General features: G+C 43.7%; 1 protein-coding gene across 1 annotated transcript; it reads right to left on the bottom strand.

Annotated features, from left to right (window-relative positions):
- Window positions 1-307: 307 nt before the first annotated feature.
- On the bottom strand, window positions 308-17,698 carry LOC139748063 (uncharacterized). The gene is made up of 6 exons (XM_071660650.1): window positions 17,441-17,698; window positions 6,174-6,258; window positions 4,923-4,971; window positions 3,154-3,236; window positions 2,384-2,566; window positions 308-761 (listed from the first exon to the last, which is right to left on the bottom strand). Exons 2-6 carry the CDS (start codon window positions 6,255-6,257, stop codon window positions 750-752), a joined length of 411 nt encoding a protein of 136 aa, XP_071516751.1. The 5' UTR covers window position 6,258; window positions 17,441-17,698; the 3' UTR covers window positions 308-749.
- Window positions 17,699-22,138: the final 4,440 nt, after the last annotated feature.

The following is a 22,138-nucleotide window of genomic DNA, read 5'->3' as shown; positions in this document are numbered from 1 at the left end:
TTAGTTAGTTAGTTTTTCTCTACAAATTGATTTTGTAAAACCCCTAAAGAACCTCTTCAAGAGGAAGCCTACCCGAAGGAGGAGGAGAAGGAGGATAGATGAGAGAGTTGGTTACAGAAAGGCTGGAGACCAGCACAGCAAGGGCGGCAACAGCTAGAGATGGGAAGACGTTTGAACGTTGTGAAATATACAAAACAAATGAATACCAACTTTTAGATAAGGTTCTAAATTACCAGAATATATTTCTCAATTCAACAAAAGCACTACGATGCATGAAATGATATAGTTAAAGGATTATGATGTTTGTTTCTAGCATTTATTTATACAATTATAGAAAACTTTGAACCACAAGAAAACGATTGTCTTCAGCGGTAAAATGTAGGTTATCTGCGAGGACAGATGAGCTCATCACTGTACAGAAAACACTTGGTTCTTCCCAGTTTCCTTTCATGTAAACACTTGTCGCGATTGGAACGCATACAACATGGTCTTTTGGCGTCGCGTACGACTTTGTATCGGCTACTTATCAAAACCCGGCGTTTGGTCCAGAGTGGTGAAGGGTTGGGGGGTAGGTGTTGGAGACGAACTCCACCACTCACCTGGAGGGCACAATGTCCATGTTTCTGAAGTCAGTAGCCTTTGACGTCTGAAGTCAGTAGCCTTTGACGTCAGCAGTCTTTGACATCTGAAGTCAGTAGCCTTTGACGCCTGAAGTCAGTAGCCTTTGACGCCTGAAGTTTGTGACTGAACTAGGAGGGCATCTGAAATGAGAGAGATGCTGAAATGGATTGAGAATATTAGTTGATTTATGGTGATTCAGAAGACTGTAATTGTGACGTTATAACTATAAAGTAATTCAGAAGAACCTAGTGTAGACATTAAGTAACTCGAAGAACATTCATTTCAAATTCTGTATCAGGCCTCTGAAAGTAGGTCATTATAACAGTAAATTTCAGGAAACTGTATAAAGCTGTAGTCCGGATTTGAAGATATATTTCAGATATATCGGAGTGCTGTAGTCTGAACCTATATTTCAGGTAAGTCGAGGGATCATTGCTCATTTCAGTGACTTCAGTTTACAAGTCAGACCCAAAGATATGAAAATTTGGATTCTGTAAAAAAAGTCTTTTTCCTGCGAACTCTTCGTGGGTGTGTGTGTGTGTGTGTGTGTGTGTGTGTAAACAAATGATGGTCTAGCTACGTGTCATCCTTGTATATCAACTGACTGTTATGTTTCTTTCTTGTATCTCTCCTGATGATGTGATTATTACACGAAAGTGCACTTGGGAACTTATCGTATTTCATTTCCTCGTGGACTCACAGGAATATACTTGACCACTCGCTCCATTGTGTTCCTTTCCAATATATATATATATATATATATATATATATATATATATATATATATATATATATATATATATATATATATATATTATTCCTACGAGTCCATCGGGAAATGAAACACGATAAGTTCCCAAGTGCACTTTCGTATAATAATCACATCATCGGGGAGATACAAGAAAGAAATATAAGTCAGGTGATATATGAAGGACTTCATAACATACGTTGAACAAAAAAGTGTAACAAATTACAAGGAAGAGAAGGTCCGTATGACCAATAAGAGGTGGTCTTATGAGTATGATAGACCAAGTCGGGTTCAGGATATGACTTCTTTGATGACGCTCTACCGACTATTGATGATATCAGCCTCGCCTCAAGGGCCCTTATCCCTCGCGGCGTCACCTCGAGCAGGCGGAGTCCGGTAGCACCACTTGATAATCCTCTCATTATCAATTTTTATCATTGAAATTCTCAGCTGCAATCGATGCGCGAAAATAAAAGGCCCGATAATTGAAACTGACATCTGCATCATCAATAAAGCGAATATGTTTCAGGCGAGAAATTCTGTTGAAATGCCATTGCTTCTGTACCAATAGATACGCAAATGTACAACTACCTTTTGCGTTCCTATATGAGCAATATAGATCAAAGGCTGATTTACATCAACGATCAAATACTAGTATGAAGAAGAAGAAAAAAAAAAGGAGCTGGGACGAGTTGATTATATTATAACAGAAGCGACGCTCCCTCTTTGGGCGCGTAGCAGGGTTGTGGGTTTGTCAGAAGTTATCATAGTACCGTTGACGGCGAGCTGCAAGCGTTGATCTGATGACCGGCTAATGCCTATGGCAAGATGGAAGCGTGGATGATTTGAAGGGCTTATTATCTAGCTATGGGAGGAGGCGCCTCGTAGCACCGATCGACACCAGGGGGCATCGGAGAAATACTGAGGAAGGTGAAGCGGCGTCATCACCCGTAGATGTGATGTTTTGGGAGACTTTATATAGTAATCAAGATTAGAAGGAGGTCTGGCACTTACTGTAACGGAGAAGGATCGCACGACGGCTGTGGTGAAGGCCTGGAGGAGGGCGACACTCAACCGGATACAGACAACTAACACAGGGACGCTCAGCTGAATCGCGTCCCGCACCACAAAGATCAAGTTGGCTTCTATGGCCACGAGCGAGGCCAGCACCCAGAACATGACGGCCACGTAGCTACTCTGTGTGAGGCGGAGGAGGGGGGGAAAAGTGAGGATGCCTCTGGTATAGTGTCGGAGGGAGTGGTGGTGACGCCTCCAGGACGTCCATGGGAGCTGAAGGGATGACACGGGGAATCAATAGTTATCCCTGGGAGGGTTACGTGTGAATCTGAGCTCTCGAGGGGAGCGCTATACTCAGACATGATGCTCACATCATTGGCTCTCATTGACCTAACCATGAACCATACCTGGGAAAGGATCATCATATTGAGATGCTTTAGGATTTGCTGCTGTGTTAGTGGACTGGGAGGAGCTACAGGTGTGCTAGTGGACTGGGAGGAGCTACTGGTGAGCTGGTGGACTGGGAGGAGCTACTGGTAAGTTAGTGGACTAGGAAGATCTACTGGTAAATAAGTGGATTGGGAGGAGCTACTGGTGAGCTGGTGGACTGGGAGGAGCTACTGGTAAGTTAGTGGACTAGGAAGATCTACTGGTAAATAAGTGGATTGGGAGGAGCTACAGGTGTGCTACAGGACTGGGAGGAGCTCCTGGTGTGCTGGTGGACCGGGAGGAGCTACTGGTGTGCTGGTGGACTGGGAGAGACTCACCCGCACTACGCCAGCGATGAGGCTAATGTTGAACCCGACCATAGCGAGGGACACCAGCAGCAACGCCCAGCTGTCGTGGTAACCTGAAAATTGGGGTGTGTGGTAGTTTTGTGAGGTGGTCGTGTTGGCTGTTGAGGCTGGTGATTGCGCTGATTAGGGCGATGTTAAGGTGGTATTGATGATAGTGGTATATTTTGATGGCAGCAATCCTGATTGTATATTTATATTTTTGCTGTTTTTACGTTAAAGTGAGATAACTGTAGACATCATCATCTTTTGCTGGAACATCAACACGCCATCTACAGCCAAGCCCTGTAGACTATGTCGTGGCTTCCCTTGATCGCTTCATATGTTCTCATTCAGCTCGGTTGATTGCACATCGTCCCCCTTCCCCCACATTGATCCAGTTCATTCTATCCCATGCACGCTTCTCGCCTTCCAAAATGTTCAGCTCTTCGGTCTTTCCCTTTCCCTTGCTCCCAACACTTTTAAAACGTAGATCCTTCTCGCCACGTTTTTCACTATCATTCCCTCGATAAGTTCAAGCCGTTTCAGCATACCTTTGCCACCTCTGTATTAAATCTTTACCTACTATCACTCTATACCAACCTCACACGACATATTGTCTTTAAGTAGTTGATTCCCAACACCTCCACCCTCCTTCGCTCGTTTGCAATCAGGACATCTGAAGACTCGCATCCATACAACACCGTTGGGCTTACTGTACCGTCAAACATACCCACATGTGCCCAATTAGACAGTGATCACACTCCATCCACATACTAAACGCATCACTAGCTCCCTCTTCCATCCTGACTCATATCATGCCTGCAGATCCTCCCCATTTAGACTCAAGCTATCTTGTCTCCGCTCCTTGCTATACGTCATTTACCTTTCTGTTATTTACATGAGTTCATCTTCTTCCTTTCACGCGATTAGTCTCCCAGACTCGATTGCCAGATTCTGGAGTTCACTGCTATCTCATCTGCAAACTTCAGCTGACTCATCGCACTAACCCATCCCAACCTTAGTATACTGTACACCTGCCTCTCGCTCCAGAACCCTCGGCTTCTGCCTCCCTCACCACCCGTCCGTAAACAGAATAAAGAGCTATGGTAGAAACCACTCACCCTCTCCACAGACCCTCTTAAACCACTACTCGCCTTCCTCCATCTCTACTCCCACACACGCCTTGCTCTCCAGGGTGTAAAAAAAACTCCTCACCCCAACCTGGATTCAGGAGCGGAATAGGATCTGTGACCCCGGGTATTTGCTCTGAAAATGTGCGAGAAAGACTTGGGGAGAGAGAATGTGACAGGTCGTGCAGGGTGATGTACAGAGCAAAGAGGTAGAGCGGGTGAGATCAGTGTAACAAAGAGGGTCTTGTGCTGAACAGGGTCGTGTGACAGGTGGAATAACAAGTCGAGCGGGACAGTGCGTCGAGCTGGACAATGTGTCAAGTGGGACAGTGTGTCGAGTATGACAGTGTGTCGAGTGAACACTGAGGCGGGAGACTGGAGTGTGTTGACATGTGCCGAGTACAACAGTGTGATAGTGTGACGTGATAGTGTGATGAATGTGGCCATGCGACGAATTAATGAGGGTGAATAGTGGATCAGTGTGACGGATGGTGTGGTGTATAGGGGTCGGGCAGTGTGATGGGTGAGGTAGGAGAGGAGCAGAGCAGTGCGACGGATGAGGCAGTGTGGCGGTCGAGTGTGACGTATTGATGGGTAATGAGAGTTAAGAAGTACACCCTTCCAACTCACCGATGGAGACGAAGCCAATAGCGGTGGCTGTCGTAAGAAGTCCCAGGACCTGTGGAGAGGGGGCGCTCGTGTCAAAACACAGTCATGTAAGTCATGTAGCAGACGATATAACAACACCAAACTTAGATACAATAGGCACAACTAAAACATCCAAAGATCAAAAGGAGCGTAGTTCATACATCAGATTATTATTCTGGAAGCTGTGGGATGTCTGGGTCAGGGAGGTAAGCCAATTGAGTTAGTTATGATGGAGTGGTCTGGTGAAAAGAGAACAGGTGGTGAAAGCCTTGGGTAAGATGTAGTATGGCAAAACTGTTGGAATGATTGCAGTTGAATTTCTTTAGGAATGGGTGACTTGTTGATTGGGTAGTTCGGATTTTGTGTACTTTTGGATTACGTTGCTTGAGAATTCGCGGAGTGCTGTCATTTGGCTGAACCAGGGCATCTGAAGTGGTCGGTGGAAGCCACGGAAAGATGTGTAGGGCCTGCTTGTGGATAGGGGACTCTGGTTTCTGTGCAATGCACTTGACAGCCGGAAAGGGGATATGTTTACCCCTGGTGCTGCCTCGCTGACTCGGGAACTGAGAAAAAGTTTATATATGCAGATAAATTAGTGATGTGCGTGATCAGACCCGGAGGAAAAATGAAATACTATAGATTTGAAGGAGCTTTCGTGTATTACATTTCAGGGACGACTAGAAATAAATTTAATTTCCCTGAAGATGTAGTACAGCAAAGCGCGCTCACTTAGCAAAAGACTTACGAAAGACTCGTAAACAGTGATGTAGCGGTTAGCGTTGATGTCTGAGACGCTATCACAGGCCGCACTCACGAGCGCATAGGTTCGAATCCTGGTTGCGGTAGTCTGACAGTCACAGTAAGCCTTCGGCCTCTGACCTGGCCGCAGGTCAGGGAAACACCACTCAGGTCATGAAGCCCTTCGAGGTGTGACTCACTAGATAGATGGAGCCTATGATGAAGCAGTCTCACCAGTCAGATGATCACCCCTCGGTACTCACAAGATAGATGGAGCCTTTGTGAGGCAGCCATACCAATCAGGTCATCACCCCTCGATACTCACAAGATAGATGGAGCCTATGTGAAGCAGCCATACCAATTAGGTCTTCACCCCTCGATACTCACAAGATAGATGGAGCCTATGTGAGGCAGCCATACCAATCAGGTCATCACCCCCCGGTACTCACAAGATAGATAGAGGCTATGTGAGGCAGCCATACCCTCGGTACTCACCAGGTAGATGGAGCCGATGATGAGGCTGCCGGTACGTAGACTGAAGCAGCAACACCTCTTGGCCAGCGACACTTCCAGCACCATTCTGAAAAAAAGAAAACACGACACGTATAAGTCACCTGAACCCGACACGGAGTTATGAAACACATTTAGCTGATGGACGCTCCAGACACCTCGGGTTTCCAAATGTCAATAAATCTTTATTCTAAACACACAGTCTGCATTGTTACTGGTGCAGGTCCCTGGTGTCTGATAATGTCAGAAGTAAGTGTGAGTATCCCTAGGAGGCTTCTGTGCCCTCTCATATTGTAAGGTCACACTACCAGATAGAGTGATATTGGTAATTCAGATAGTGCAGTACCTGCTGTGGGTGGGGGAGATCTCTCTGTCTCTCTCTATTTAGTACTGGGAAGATCTGATGCAGGATTGACTGGTGGCGTCTCGCGGATCGTACTGACTCTCTTCCATCACCTCGATGATTCTCGTAATAGCATGATAGACTTCAGATGAAGGACGTGAGGTCAAGTGGACTGAAAACACTAAAGTGGATGAACCGGACGTGGTTCTTAAGGGCAGCAGAGTATTCCACGAGAAGTGGAGCATCGAAGAATGTGTCTTTTGATATGAAAATCGCATTGGTTTAGTTGAGAAAAACGTATCATAACACTGTAAGAGGTTTGTGGTGTGTGGGCGTTGGCTGAACACTGCCCACGACCAGCCTGAGTGTTGGTTTCACAATCAGGTGGGCGTCGAGGCCTGACAGGCCTCACGCTTCAGTACCAGGCGGCTCTCAAGGTCTTAACAAGCTTGACTTGAAGCACAGGCCGTCCAGAGGATGGACACCACTTCAGTGTAAAGCAGAGAACTGTCGTCCAACTTGCAGTAGCGCCACTTCGAGTAGCACCACCACCAGGGGAGACACACGAGCTTCTAAATAAAGTGGAGTCGACCCGACATGATCTCTGGGTCTTGGGATGTGTAACGGTGTATGATCTTTTGCCTTCCACTGCTCCAGATTGAGGGACGTCTTTACAGACGTTGTGTTCAGCACAAGCTCGTCCACTGGAAGTGGATATCACTGGGTCCCCCAGCTCTGATGACAAGCAGATAATATCTTCAATATGTGTAGCAGATGTGTAGGGATGTAGGACCCATTCCTGAAATCAAAGCTTTGATTATAATGATTTATATTTTGAAACGTGAAGTGTTCCAATGCTGACAACACACACACACACACACACATATATATATATATATATATATATATATATATATATATATATATATATATATATATATATATATATATATATATATATCCCAAGGGATAGAGGAGATAGAATACTTCCCACGTATTCCCTGCGTGTCGTAGAAGGCGACTAAAAGGAGAGGGAGCGGGGAGCTGGAAATCCTCCCCTCTTGTTTTTTTTTTTTTTTTTTTACCAAAGAAGGAACAGAGAAGGGGGCCAGATGAGGATATTCCCTCAAAGGCCCAGTCCTCTGTTCTTAACGCAACCTCGCTAATGCGGGAGATGGCGAATAGTATGAAAGAAGAAAAGAAATATATATATATACACACACACACACACATAACAAAAGACTGTGTGATTACGCCAATTAAAGCTCCCTTCGCCTCTTAAGAGCACCCGATAGCTTTCCTCCCGTGTGTGTAGGGACATTACCAGGTAATGAGCGGTGGTGTGCTAACACAACACATTTCATCTTGTGTTCCGGATCGTAAACCACACATTTAAGTGTGGAGGTGGTGTTGACACTGCGAGAATGGGCAGCCACAGAGACAGTGTTTCGAAGCGTTGTATCGTAACTGTTGTCAGGTAATGCTATGGCCTTTCTCAGGTGCCCTGTTTCGTACCTCATGATACAAATGTAATTTAGTCGAATTTCGCCTCAATGTTATGCATTTGATACACATGCGTATTCAAGTGGATATACACAATGTTGGAGGAATATCTTATATGAGCTCATTGTTATGCATTTGATACACATGCGTACAGAAGCGGATATACACAGTGTTGGAGGAATATCTTATATGAGCTCATTGCTATGCATTTGATACACATGTGTATTCAAGCGGATATACGCAATGTTGGAGGAAAATCTATATATGAGCTCATTGTTATGCATTTGATACACATGCGTATTGAAGTGGATATACACAGTGTTGGAGGAATATCTTATATGAGCTCATTGTTATGCATTTGATACACATGCGTATTCAGGCGGATATACGCAGTGTCGAGGGAATGGGATAACATGACACTGTGGTTCCACAAGAGCAAACACGAAGTATATGAGACGTCAGTTACACCTGATGTGGCCATAGTTGTCATGTTATGAGCTGAGGAAACGAGACCTCCTAACACAGAATCTAAGTTGATAAAGATTATTCATTAATTCCTCTTTTCCGTGAATGTGACACGTCGAAATTATACAAACTTACTTGTATTTTCTTCCAGACTTCTCAGATATCATTCCATTCAACAAATTCAAGTAAGAGTCTTATTTTGTATTAGGTAAATACTAATTAGTTGCTTCTGCTGGCTATGAATTAGCACCCCGGCTTTGTGAGCAACTCAAGAGCTTCCCTGCTCAAAAGTGTACAGACCAGAGTGGGAGGAAGCCACAATCTCTCTCTCTTAGCGCACCCGGTCGACAGTGTTCATTTCTACCAGCGTTAATTTCTGCCAGCAAATAACACTACAGCAAAGGCGAGAAACAGAACCTCGTCGCGACATTAGATAATGGGTTTTTTTAAGCTTATTAAGCTCAGTGAAATAGTGCAACTTGAAACTGTATTTTGCCTCTGGTCGTGATATATATGTATATTCATATTTATTTTGCTTTGTCGCTGTCTCCCGCGTTAGCGAGGTAGCGCAAGGAAACAGACGAAAGAATGGCCCAACCCACCCACATACACATGTATATACATACACGTCCACACACGCAAATATACATACCTATACATCTCAACGTATATACATATATATATTCACATACAGAAATATACATATATACACATGTACATAATTCATACTGTCTGCCTTTATTCATTCCCATCGCCACCCCGCCACACATGAAATAACAACCCCCCCCCCCCCCGCATGTGCGCGAGGTAGCGCTGAGAAAAGACAACAAAGGCCACATTCGTTCACACTCAGTCTCTAGCTGTCATGTATAATGCACCGAAACCACAGCTCCCTTTCCACATCCACGCCCCACAGAACTTTCCATGGTTTACCCCAGACGCTTCACATGCCCTTGTTTAATCCATTGACAGCACGTCGACCCCGATATAAAACATCGTTCCAATTCACTCTATTCCTTGCACGCCTTTCACCCTCCTGCATGTTCAGGCCCCGATCACTCAAAATTTTTTTCACTCCATCTTTCCACCTCCAATTTGATCTCCTCCTCGTTCCTTCCACCTCTGACACATATATCCTCTTGGTCAATCTTTCCTCACTCATTCTCTCCATGTGACCAAATCATTTTAAAACACCCTCTTCTGCTCTCTCAACCACACTCTTTTTACCACCACACATCTCTCTTACTCTTTCATTACTTACTCGATCAAACCACCTCACACCACAGACTGTCCTCAAACATCTCATTTCCAGCACATCCACCCTCCTGCGCACAACTCTATCTATAGCCCACGCCTCGCAACCATATAACATTGTTGGAACCACTATTCCTTCAAACATACCCATTTTTACTTTCCGAGATAATGTTCTCGACCTCCACACATTCTTCAAGGGTCCCAGAACTTTCGTCCCCCTCCCCCACCGTATGATTCACGTCCGCTTCCATGGTTCCATCCGCTGCCAAATCCATTCCTAGATATCTAAAACACTTCACTTCCTCCACATTTTCTCCATTCAAACCTACCTCCCAATTGACTTGTCCCTCAACCCTACTGTACCTAATAACCTTGCTCTTATTCACATTTACTCTCAGCTTTCTTCTTTCACTCACTTTACCAAACTCAGTCACCAGCTTCTGCAGTTTCTCACACGAATCAGCCACCAGCGCTGTATCATCAGCGAACAACAACTGACTCACTTCCCAAGCTCTCTCATCCACAACAGACTGCATACTTGCCCCTCTTTCCAAAACTCTTGAATTCACCTCCCTAACAACCCCATCCATAAACAAATTAAACAACCATGGAGACATCACACACCCCTGCCGCAAACCAACATTCAATGAGAACCAGTCATTTCCTCTCTTCCTACACGTACACAAGCCTTACATCCAAGATAAAAACTTTTCACTGCATCTAACAACTTGCCCCCCACACCATATATTCTTAATACCTTCCACAGAGCATCTCTATCAACTCTACCATATGCCTTCTCCAGATCCATAAATGCCACATACAAATCCATTTGCTTTTCTAAGTATTTCTCACATACGTTCTTCAGAGCAAACACCTGATCCACACATCCTCTACCACTTCTGAAACCACACTGCTCTTCCCCAATCTGATGCTCTGTACATGCCTTCACCCTCTCAATCAATATCCTCCCATATAATTTACCAGGAATACTCAACAAACTTATACCTCTGAAATTTGAGCACTCGCTCTTATCCCCTTTGCCTTTGTACAATGGCGCTATGCAAGCATTCCGCCAATCTTCAGGCACCTCACCATGAGTCATACATACATTAAATAACCTTACCAACCAGTCAACAATACAGTCAACCCTTTTTTTTAATAAGATATATATATATATATATATATATATATATATATATATATATATATATATATATATATATATATATATTTTTCTTTTTTTTTGTATATATATATATATATATATATATATATATATATATATATATATATATATATATATATATATATATACACACACACACCTGGGGATAGGGAAGAAAGAATACGTCCCACGTATTCCCTGCGTGTCGCAGAAGGCGACTAAAAGAGAAAGGAGCCGGGGGCTGGAAATCCACCCCTCCAGTCTTTATTTTTTCAAAAGAAGGAACAGGGAAGGGGGCCAAGTGAGGATATTCACTCTAAGGCTCACTCCTCCGTTCTGAACGCTACCACGCCAACGTGGGAAATGGCGAGTATGTATGAAAAAAAACATATTATATGGAAACTCGCTGGAAAATTAAACACAAGCTCCAAGCTGTATTTCAAGCTACTTTCGAGGAAGTCAATATGAATGAGAGAATATGTTTAGTTCTGCAGCGAGTTGACTCTTATGAGTGCTTCACTGGTGTGTATATGTGTGTGTGTGTGCGTGTGTGTGTGTGTGTGTGTTTAGGTGACGGCTTATTACCCACCTGTTGCGATCGTGAATAGCGAATCAATAAATGGATAACTATGGACACCTGGTCTTTGAGCACCCACCTAATGGTAGAATGATACTGAAGTATTTAGAGAACATAAGAACGAACATTAATAACTTATGCTGTCGTATTCAATTCTATGTGGATATATATATATATATATATATATATATATATATATATATATATATATATATATATATATATATATATATATATATATATTCAATCAGTGGATTGAATCAGGGCATGTGAAGTGTCTGGGGTAAAACATGGAAAGTTGTGTGGGGCCTGGATGTGGAAAGGGAGCTGTGGTTTCGGGCATTATTGCATGACAGCTAGAGACTGAGTGTCAACAAATGGGGCCTTTGTTGTCTTTTCCTAGCGCTACCTCGCACACATGAGGGGGGAGGGGGATGGTATTCCTTGTGTGGCGAGGTGGCAATGGGAATGAATAAAGGCAGACAGTGTGAATTGTGTGCATGGGTATATATGTATGTGTCTGTGTGTGTATATATATATGTGTACATTGAGATATATAGGTATGTATATTTGCGTGTGTGGACGTTTATGTATATACATGTGTATGGGGGTGGGTTGGGCCATTTCTTTCGTCTGTTTCCTTGCTCTACCTCGCAAACGCGGGAGACAGCGACAAAGCAATATATATATATATATATATATATATATATATATATACTGTACCATTAGACCCTAGTGCAAGCAGGCAGACACAGCCATCCCAGAGATGATCATGCTGTAGTTGACGGCTTATTGCCCACCTGTTGCTTCCGGTAATTATGAATCAATTTGGCATTGACCAACAGGTGTGTGGACAAGCAAGGGATTACATTGACCTAATGAAGGTCTTTCACAAGGACCAGACTATGCCACTTACAGTGTGTAGAGTCAATCCTCTGATTGATATGGAAACAGTGAATCCTCTTTGAGTTTTCAGGAATATTTGTTTTCAATTCACGAATATTCGTTTTGAGTCATGACTGGGATACGTTTTCTTTGTATTTAGGATGATTGTATGATGGTGATATTCCGGATATACATATGTCCACTGAATATCATAAAAGCCTGTAACGAGGGTATGTTTCGCTGTTCTCCAATAAGTATAATGATATGGTGATCAATATCGTATGTGGGGGCCTGTGTGTATGTGTGGGTGTGTGTGTGTGTGTGTGTGTGTGTGACCAGCCTGGTTCACTCCCTACCCTCCTTCCTTGTGTTTGTACATGCCATATTAACTGTAACTTGATGTAGAATCAACACAACGCCGGGTTTCATACCCTCACCTAACACACAAGTGGTGTACGACTGTCCCCTGGCAGAGAGAGAGAGTGTGTGTGTGTGTTTGTGTGTGGGGACCACCTCGCACTTAGCGGTAGTGTGTCCTGACGATGATGATGACGGTCTGCTGAAGTGTGTGGCAACCCTCCAGCCACCCCGACACACACACACCTATGACCCTCACCAGACAACCACACACTTTATATGTACGTCAGTTCAACTATAATTTTCCATGTTAGCTGGGACGGCACAGGCAACTGCATGCCATACACATCTCATTTACTCTTTATATATATATATATATATATATATATATATATATATATATATTATCCTGGATAGGAGAAAGAATACTTACCACGTATCCCTGCGTGTCGTAGAGGCGACTAAAGGGAGGGACTGGTGGTGAATCCTATCTCGTTTTTTTTTTAATTTTCAAAAAGGAAAAGAGGGGGGCATGAGATTTTCCCTTGGCCAGTCTCTTTCTGTACTCGCAAATGCGGGAACGATCGCATGAAAAAAAAAAGAAAAAAAAAAAAAAATATATATAAATATTATATATTATATATTATATAATAATATATTAATATTATATAATTATAATTATTATCTATTTTTATTTATATTTGTTTGTCGCTGCGAGGAGTAGCGCAAGGAAACAGACGAAAGAATGGCGCAACCCACCCACATAACATGTATATACATACACATCCACATCACATACGCAATATATACATACCTATACATCTCAACGTATACATATATATACACACACAGAAATATATATATATATATATATATAATATATATATATATATATATATATATATATATATATATATATATACCTGCATGTAATTCATACTGTCTGCCTTTATTTATTCTCATCGCCACCCCGCCACACATGAAAATAAAAAACCCCTCCCCCCGAATGTGCGCGAGGTAGAACTAGGAAAGACAAGAAAGGCCACTTTCGTTCACATTCAGTCTCTAGCTGTCATGTAATAATGCACCGAAACCACAGCTCCCTTTCCACATCCAGGTCCCACAGAACTTTCCATGGTTTACCCCAGACGCTTCACATGCCCTGGTTCAATCCATTGACAGCAGGTCGACCCCAATTCACTTTATTCCTTGCACGCCTTTCACCCTCCTGCATGTTCAGGCCCCGATCACTCAAAATCTTTTTCACTCCATCTTTCCACCTCCAATTTGGTTTCCCAGTTCTCCTCGTTCCCTCCACCTCTGACACATATATCCTCTTTGTCAATCTTTCCTCACTCATTCTCTCCATGTGACCAAACCATTTCAAAACACCCGCTTCTGCTCTCTCAACCACACTCTTTTTATTACCACTCATCTCTCTTACCCTATTATTACTTACTCGATCAAACCACCTCACACCACATATTGTTCTCAAACATCTCATTTCCAGCACATCCGCCCTCCTCCGCACAACGCTATCCATAGCCCACGCCTCGCAACCATATAACATTGTTGGAACCACTATTCCTTCAAACATACCCATTTTTACTTTCCGAGATAATGTTCTCGTCTTCCACACATTCTTCAATGCTCCCAGAACTTTCGCCCCCTCCCCCACCCTATGATTCACTTCCGCTTCCATGGTTCCATCCGTTGCCAAATCCACTCCCAGATATCTAAAACACTTCACTTCCTCCAGTTTTTCTCCATTCAAACTTACCACCCAATTGACTTGTCCCTCAACCCTACTGTACCTAATAACCTTGCTCTTATTCATATTTACTCTCAGCTTTCTTCTTTCACTCACTTTACCAAACTCAGTCACCAGCTTCTGCAGTTTCTCATACGAATCAGCCACCAGCGCTGTATCATCAGCGAACAACAACTGACTCACTTCCCAAGCTCTCTCATCCACAACAGACTGCATACTTGCTCCTCTTTCCAAAACTCTTGAATTCACCTCCCTAACAACCCCATCCATAAACAAATTAAACAACCATGGAGACATCACACATCCCTGCGGCAAACCTACATTCACTGAGAACCAATCACTTTCCTCTCTTCCTACACGTACACATGCCTTACATCCTCGATAGAAACTTTTCACTGCTTCTGACAACTTGCCTCCCACACCATGTATTCTTAATACCTTCCACAGAGCATCTCTATCAACTCTGTCATATTCCTTCTCTGGATCCATAAATGATACATTCAAATCCATTTGCTTTTCTAAGTATTTCTCACATACATTCTTCAAAGCAAACACCTGATCCACACATCCTCTACCACTTCTGAAACCACACTGCTCTTCCCCAATCTGATGCTCTGCACATGCCTTCACCCTCTCAATCAATACCCTCCCATATAATTTACCAGGAATACTCAACAAACTTATACCTCTGTAGTTTGAGCACTCACTTTTATCCCCTTTGCCTTTGTACAATGGCACTATGCAAGCATTCCGTTAGTCCTCAGGCACCTCACCATGAGTCGTACATGCATACATTAAACAACCTTACCAACCAGTCAGCAATACAGTCACCCCCTTTTTTTAATAAATTCCACTGCAATACCATCCAAACCCGCTGCCTTGCCGGCTTTTATCTTCCGCAAAGCTTTTAATACCTCTTCTCTGTTTACCAAATCATTTTCCCTAACCCTCTCACTTTGCACACCACCCCGACCAAAACACCCTATATCTGCCACTCTATCATCAAAACACATTCAACAAACCTTCAAAATACTCACTCCATCTTCTTCTCACATCACCACTACTTGTTATCACCTCCCCACTTGCCCCCTTCACTGAAGTTCCCATTTATTCCCTTGTCTTACGCACTTTATTTACCTCCTTCCAAAAGATCTTTCTATTCTCCCTAAAATTTTATGAAACTCTCTCACCCCAACTCTCATTTGCCCTCTTTTTCACCTCTTGCGCCTTTCTCTTGATCTCCTTCCTCTTTCTTTTATACATCTCCCACTCATTTGCATTATTTCCCTGCAAAAATCGTCCAAATGCCTCTCTCTTCTGTTTCACTAATAATCTTACTTCTTCATCCCACCACTCACTACCCTTTCTAATCAACCCACCGCCCACGCTTCTCATGCCACAAGCATCTTTTGGGCAAGCCATCACTGCTTCCCTAAATGCATCCCACTCCTCCCCCACTCCCCTTACGTCCTTTGTTCTCACCTTTTTCCATTCTGTACTCAGTCTCTCCTGGTACTTCCTCACACAAGTCTCCTTCCCAAGTTCACTTACTCTCACCACTCTTTTCACTCCAACATTCTCTCTTCTTTTCTGTAAACCTCTACAAATCTTCACCTTCGCCTCCATAAGATAATGCTCAGACATCCCTCCAGTTGCACCTCTCAGCACATTAACATCCAAAAGTCTCTCTTTCGCACGCCTATCAATTAACACGTAATCCAATAACGCTCTCAGGCCATCTATCCTACTTACATACGTATACTGATGTATATCTCTCTTTTTAAACCAGGTATTCCCAATCACCATTCCTTTTTCAGCACATAAATCTACAAGCTCTTCACCATTTTCATTTATAACATTGAACACCCCATGTACACCAATTATTCCCTCAACTGCCACATTACTCACCTTTGCATTCAAATCATGCATCACTATAACCCGGTCTCGTGCATCAAAACTACTAACATACTCAGCTGCTCCCAAAACATTTGCCTCTCATGATCTTTCTTCTCATGCCTCGATGCATATGCACCAATAATCACCCATCTCTCTCCATCCACTTTCAGTTTTACCCATATCAATCTAGAGTTTACTTTCTTACTCTCTATCACATACTCCCACCACTCCTGTTTCAGGAGTAGTGCTACTCCTTCCCTTGCTCTTGTCCTCTCACTAACCCTTGACTTTACTCCCAAGACATTCCTAAACCACTCTTTCCCTTTACCCTTGAATTTCGTTTCACTCAGAGCCAAAACATCCAGGTTCCTTTCCTCAAAAATATTACCTATCTCTCCTTTTTTCTCATCTTGGTTACATCCACACACATTTAGACACCCCAATCTGAGCCTTGGAGGAGGATGAGCACTCCCCGCGTGACTCCTTCTGTTTCCCCTTTTAGAAAGGTAAAATACAAGGAGGGGAGGGTTTCTGGCCCCTCCGCTCCCGTCTCCTTTAGTCGCCTTTTACGACACGTGAGGAATGCGTGGGAAGTATTCTTTCTCCCCTATCCCCAGGGATATATATATATATATATATATATATATATATATATATATATATATATATATATATATATATATATACTTTGGCCTGAGCAAGGTACCTAGTCTATCGACCATCTCCCAAGGTGAGGATGAACATCTGGGTTGATGGTGACTCGGCTACCTGGACCAGGATTCGAACCTAGGTAGACTCGACCCTTGGCGACCTGCTCATGGTCGATACCGTAATTACGCCACGGATGTACATATATCAGTGATCATTTCCCTTGCCTTTCTTTATCAACTATTGGCTCTTTACATATCTAACTTAGACGTAAACATTACCCGATCAATGCTTAAACGTAATGCACACAGCCTTTGCTCTGACATGATAATGGGTCTTATTCTACTACTCATATGCTAGGTATTTATCCTTGAGACTATTAACTTACATGTTTTAGATGGATCGATGGTTCTTGTGTAATGCTACGTTCAGCGTTGATCCATGACCCAGCCAGTGTAGCTTGCTTAAGGAGGCGGCCTAACGTTACGATATCTACTGCCAAAGGCATCAGTTAGAGGGGGAGGAACATCACCAGGGGGTGTGGTACGGGAGGCTGGGTACAGCACGACGGTGAGGGAGGGCAACCTCGGTGGAGGGAGGACAGAAACAAGGGGCGACGCCGTGCAGTACCTACGGCGTGGTGGGTGTTACTGGCAGCGAGTGTGTTGGTCGTGCGCTTCGCTGGAACTTACTCATCGACCCTCACCCCTCACCACCTCAGGTGAGCGACACTGTTAACACATTCTTACCTTAGGGACGTTCCGTAGGGCATTGTATGAGAGGGAACTGCGCCCCGAGTTGATACGTGAGTCAGGGAGGAAAGTCTGTGGTAGTAGGGAAGAGACACACTGGGACGTTGAAGGAGAGGCATGTATGCTGCTTGTCAACCTCAGGTAACACGAGCAAGATAGCGTGCATGTGACGGAGGCCAGGTGACTCAGTCATAGTCAATACGCATCAGGCTCACGTAGCGCCAGGGCTGGTAGAGGTAGGTAAGCATCGGTATGTGACGGAGGGAAGCTGACAGAGTCTGCCAGTACGTGTGTGATGAAGAGTTACGAGGACACTCTGCTAACAAGTACTTGTCACTGATGCACGAAACTGTTTGATGAAGTACGAGCCAGCGGGCTACTCACTCCAACACCTTCTATCTGCTCGTAAAGGGGTGGGTCGTGCAGGGGCTTGTGGGGAGGGGGGTGGAATCTTGGGAGGGGAGAGCCGTGCTGAGGTTGGGGGCTTGGAGGAGGGGAGGGAAGTTCTAAGAGTTGAGGTCTTGGGAGGGGAGAGTCATGCAAGGGGTGGGGTGCTTTTTGGAGCGGGAAGGCAATAAAAATGAATGGGAAGCATAGGGATCAGGGAATAGGGATCTGGAAGGGGGAGGGTTGTACTAGGGGATTTAGGGACTGGAGAGCCGTGCAGAAGGTGGGAAACATATCATGGAGAAGTGTATTTGTGTGTATGTGTTTGTGTGTATGTGTGTGTGTATTCTGTCATCCGGCCTTCAAACGCGCCCAAAATAATCGAAGCTTCGAAACGAGGCTCAGGGCCTACCGAGCAAGCTGACACGTATTATGGAAGGATGGACAAGTGTTGAGCAGACTGAGGGTATGAGCAGCTGACCAGTACGCGTTCATGCGGCGAAAATCGGTCGCTCTTACGAATAGAAAATCAATAAAAGACAAAGTTCGAATCGCCGAAATGATTCCAAACCCGGACAAAAGTGATCTAGAGTTTGATATTACCCGAAATGAAGCGGTTTCGGTCATCCTGTAAACGAGACCGGGTCAAAGTAGAAAAGTTTCCATTAGGTAAAATAACAGATAGTTTCCGTAAGATGAAAGCGTTACACCGTCACTCCTGACACTTGTAACGCCCAGCCACTCTCCATCAACCAGAGCGAGGGAGTCCACTCCATTAAACAGAGTAACACTCTAGCCAATCTCCATTAACAAAAGTAAACCACCAGAGATATATACTCTTAACTCAATTGACCCATTAACTAAAGCCTTATTTACTAAAGCAATTCAATGTCACTTCATTTATCCAGCCGCAGCACAAGTGCCTATAGAATTTCGCACACAATAAACTCCAGAACACATGCTCTCCACGACGCAAAGTGACAGATGTTAACATAGGGTCAAAGAAGGACTCAGCCTCCACACTAAGCATCCTCCAGTTCATCAGTGCCTGAGCCAGTCTCCTGGGATATGGATGTCATATATAGTTTGGTCTATGGAAACCAACACCTCCCACAGTCTCCATGTATCGCGCTGTCCCCCCACCCTCCCCACACGTCTCTCGACGCCCGTGGAAAATGGTGTCGCTGGGGTACACGATTGTTATTGGCTAATTAATCTGGGATTGTATTTCCGGTGAAATGTTGATGGGATATTAGCCTTAATTTGAGCGGCTTATCTGGCCATCGCAAAAAGAAGTTTGTTGTAATTCCAACGAAATCACTATGGCCCTCTGTCATCATTATGGCCATCTGCCATCACTGTGGCCATCTGTCATCATTATGGCCATCTGCCATCATTGTGGCCATCTGTCATCATTATGTCCCTGTGCCATCACTATGGCCATCTGCCATCACTAGCGCCATCTACCATCACTAGGGCCATCTGCCATCACTAGTGCCATCTGCCATCACTACGGCCATCTGCCATCACTATGGACCTGTGCCATCATTGTGGCCCTGTGCCATCACTACGGTCCTGTGCCACCACTATAGCCGTCCGTCATCATTATGGCCCACTGCCATCATTATGGCCCTCCGTCATGAAACGAGAAGGTACATTCTCCCATGGTCTACGTCCCTGTGTGCCACCTTACAAAGATAGTGATGATGCGTCATGGAGTTTGAAGTGTCGTCCTGGACGACCATGAGGCGTTGTGGTGGTAAGATCAGTCGAGTGTGGGTCGTTGTGAACGGCTGTGAGGCGTCGCGGAAGTAAAAAGCGAGGGAATTGGATTGACAGGACCAAGGCAAGTATGCGAGCGACTTGAGCTATTTTTGAGAAATTGGTGCTGGAAAGTGATGTTGGCTCGCGAAGCTGAAGGTCCCGGAATAACAACCAGTTGTTGATAGAGATTAAATCTCACAGCGAACACTGGCTTGACAACAGGAGCATATCAAGGTTACATATTGAACAATAACAGGAGCAAAGAAGGTTTCTCTGTTAACGGGAGCGTGTTGCTGTACTTTCCTATTCGCTAAGGAGGCAAGGACTTTAGCTTGACACCAGGGGGAAGTGATTGGCTCCAGTGTACTGAGAGCCGACCCCCAGAGTGTACAGGGGTAGGCTTCACGTAAGCAGACGGATCCCACAGGGAAGAGTTGCCGGCACTGATGAGAGAACTTCTCTATCCCACGGGGTTGATGTCCTTTTGTGAAGCAAAATGCAATCAAAGGTCTGACCCCTTTGTTTCCAAACCACCTTGTTTAACGCGAACACACAATCACACACACACACACACACACACACACACACACACACACACACAAACTAACACACACACACACACACACACATATATATATATATATATATATATATATATATATATATATATATATATATATATATATATATACAGGGTGTTAAAAAACAATAGGTACAAAATTTGACAGTAGACAGGGACACTCAAAGCAAACACTTTTTCAAGAATACCAAAAATTGCAAAACTAGTCAGTTTTCGAGATACCGAGCTTTAAAGTTTTAACTTTGGCATGTCTGAACTGTAAACTTTAAATGTAATATTAGCTTACAATCTGGCAACACTCGGTTGATTAAGGTGTGACAACACTCGGTGTTGCACGTCGTCGTGGTGGTGACAACATGGCACATTTGTCTTATCAAGAAATCATTGCAGAAGATCCAAGAATGTTGTCTCGTGTCCAGCAGTCCTTACAGAGGAGGTGTCAGGTCTGCATTGAAGCAGAAGGCAGACACTTCGAACAGCTATTGTATATTGTGATCGATAATACATCTGTTTGCACAATATTTTTGTTTCATTTTTCACCATATCATTTCTTAGAGACGAAAATGGTTGTGAATAGGTGTCAAGTTAAAATTTTAAAACTCAATATCTCGAAAACTAACTAGTTTTACAATTTTTGGTATTCTTGAAAAAGTGTTTGCTTTGGGTGTCCCTGTCTACTGTCAAATTTTGTACCTATCGTTTTTTAACACCCTGTATATATATATATATATATATATATATATATATATATATATATATATATATATATATATATTTCTTTTCTTTCATACTATTCGCCATCTCCCGCATTAGCGAGGTTGCGTTAAGAACAGAGGACTGGACCTTTGAGGGAATATCCTCACCTGGCCCCCTTCTCTGTCCCTTCTTTTGGAAAATTAAAAAAAAAAACGAGAGGGGAGGATTTCCAGGATATATATATATATATATATATATATATATATATATATATATATATATATATATATATATATATATATCTTTTTATTTTGCTTTGTCGCTGTCTCCCGCGTTTGCGAGGTAGCGCAAGGAAACAGACGAAAGAAATGGCCCAACCCACCCCCCTACACATGTATATACATACACGTCCACACACGCAAATATACATACCCATACATCTCAATGTACACATATATATACACACACAGACACATATATATATACACATGCAGACAATTCACACTGTCTGCCTTTATTCATTTCCATCGCCACCTCGCCACACATGGAATACCATCCCCCTCCCCCCCATGTGTGCGAGGTAGCGCTAGGAAAAGACAACAAAGGCCCCTTTCGTTCACACTCAGTCTCTAGCTGTCATCCAATAATGCCCGAAACCACAGCTCCCTTTCCACATCCAGGCCCCACAGAACTTTCCATGGTTTACCGCAGACGCTTCACATGCCCTGACTGAATTCATTGACTGCACGTCGACCCCGGTATACCACATAGATCCAATTCACTCTATTCCTTGCCCGCCTTTCACCCTCCTGCATGTTCAGGCCCCGATCACTCAAAATCCCACTTCTCCCACTTCTCCTCGTTCCCTCCACCTCCGACACATTAATCCTCTTTGTCAATCTTTCCT

This window comes from Panulirus ornatus, chromosome 72 (genome assembly GCF_036320965.1).
Source record: "Panulirus ornatus isolate Po-2019 chromosome 72, ASM3632096v1, whole genome shotgun sequence".
NCBI classification, from domain to species: Eukaryota; Metazoa; Arthropoda; class Malacostraca; order Decapoda; family Palinuridae; genus Panulirus; species Panulirus ornatus.
The sequence above is the reverse complement of the archived record's forward strand: the minus strand, read 5'-3'. Positions and strand labels throughout refer to the sequence as shown.

Bases quoted from the DNA above. Each gene is read 5' to 3' on its own strand.
- LOC139748063 (XM_071660650.1), bottom strand. From the start codon at position 6,257: ATGGTGCTGGAAGTGTCGCTGGCCAAGAGGTGTTGCTGCTTCAGTCTA. The intron at 3,237-4,922 runs GTGAGTTGGAAG...CCCAATTTTCAG, and splicing joins TATTGGCTTCGTCTCCATCG to GTTACCACGACAGCTGGGCG. The intron at 2,567-3,153 runs GTGAGTCTCTCC...CGCCTCACACAG, and splicing joins TCATCGCTGGCGTAGTGCGG to AGTAGCTACGTGGCCGTCAT.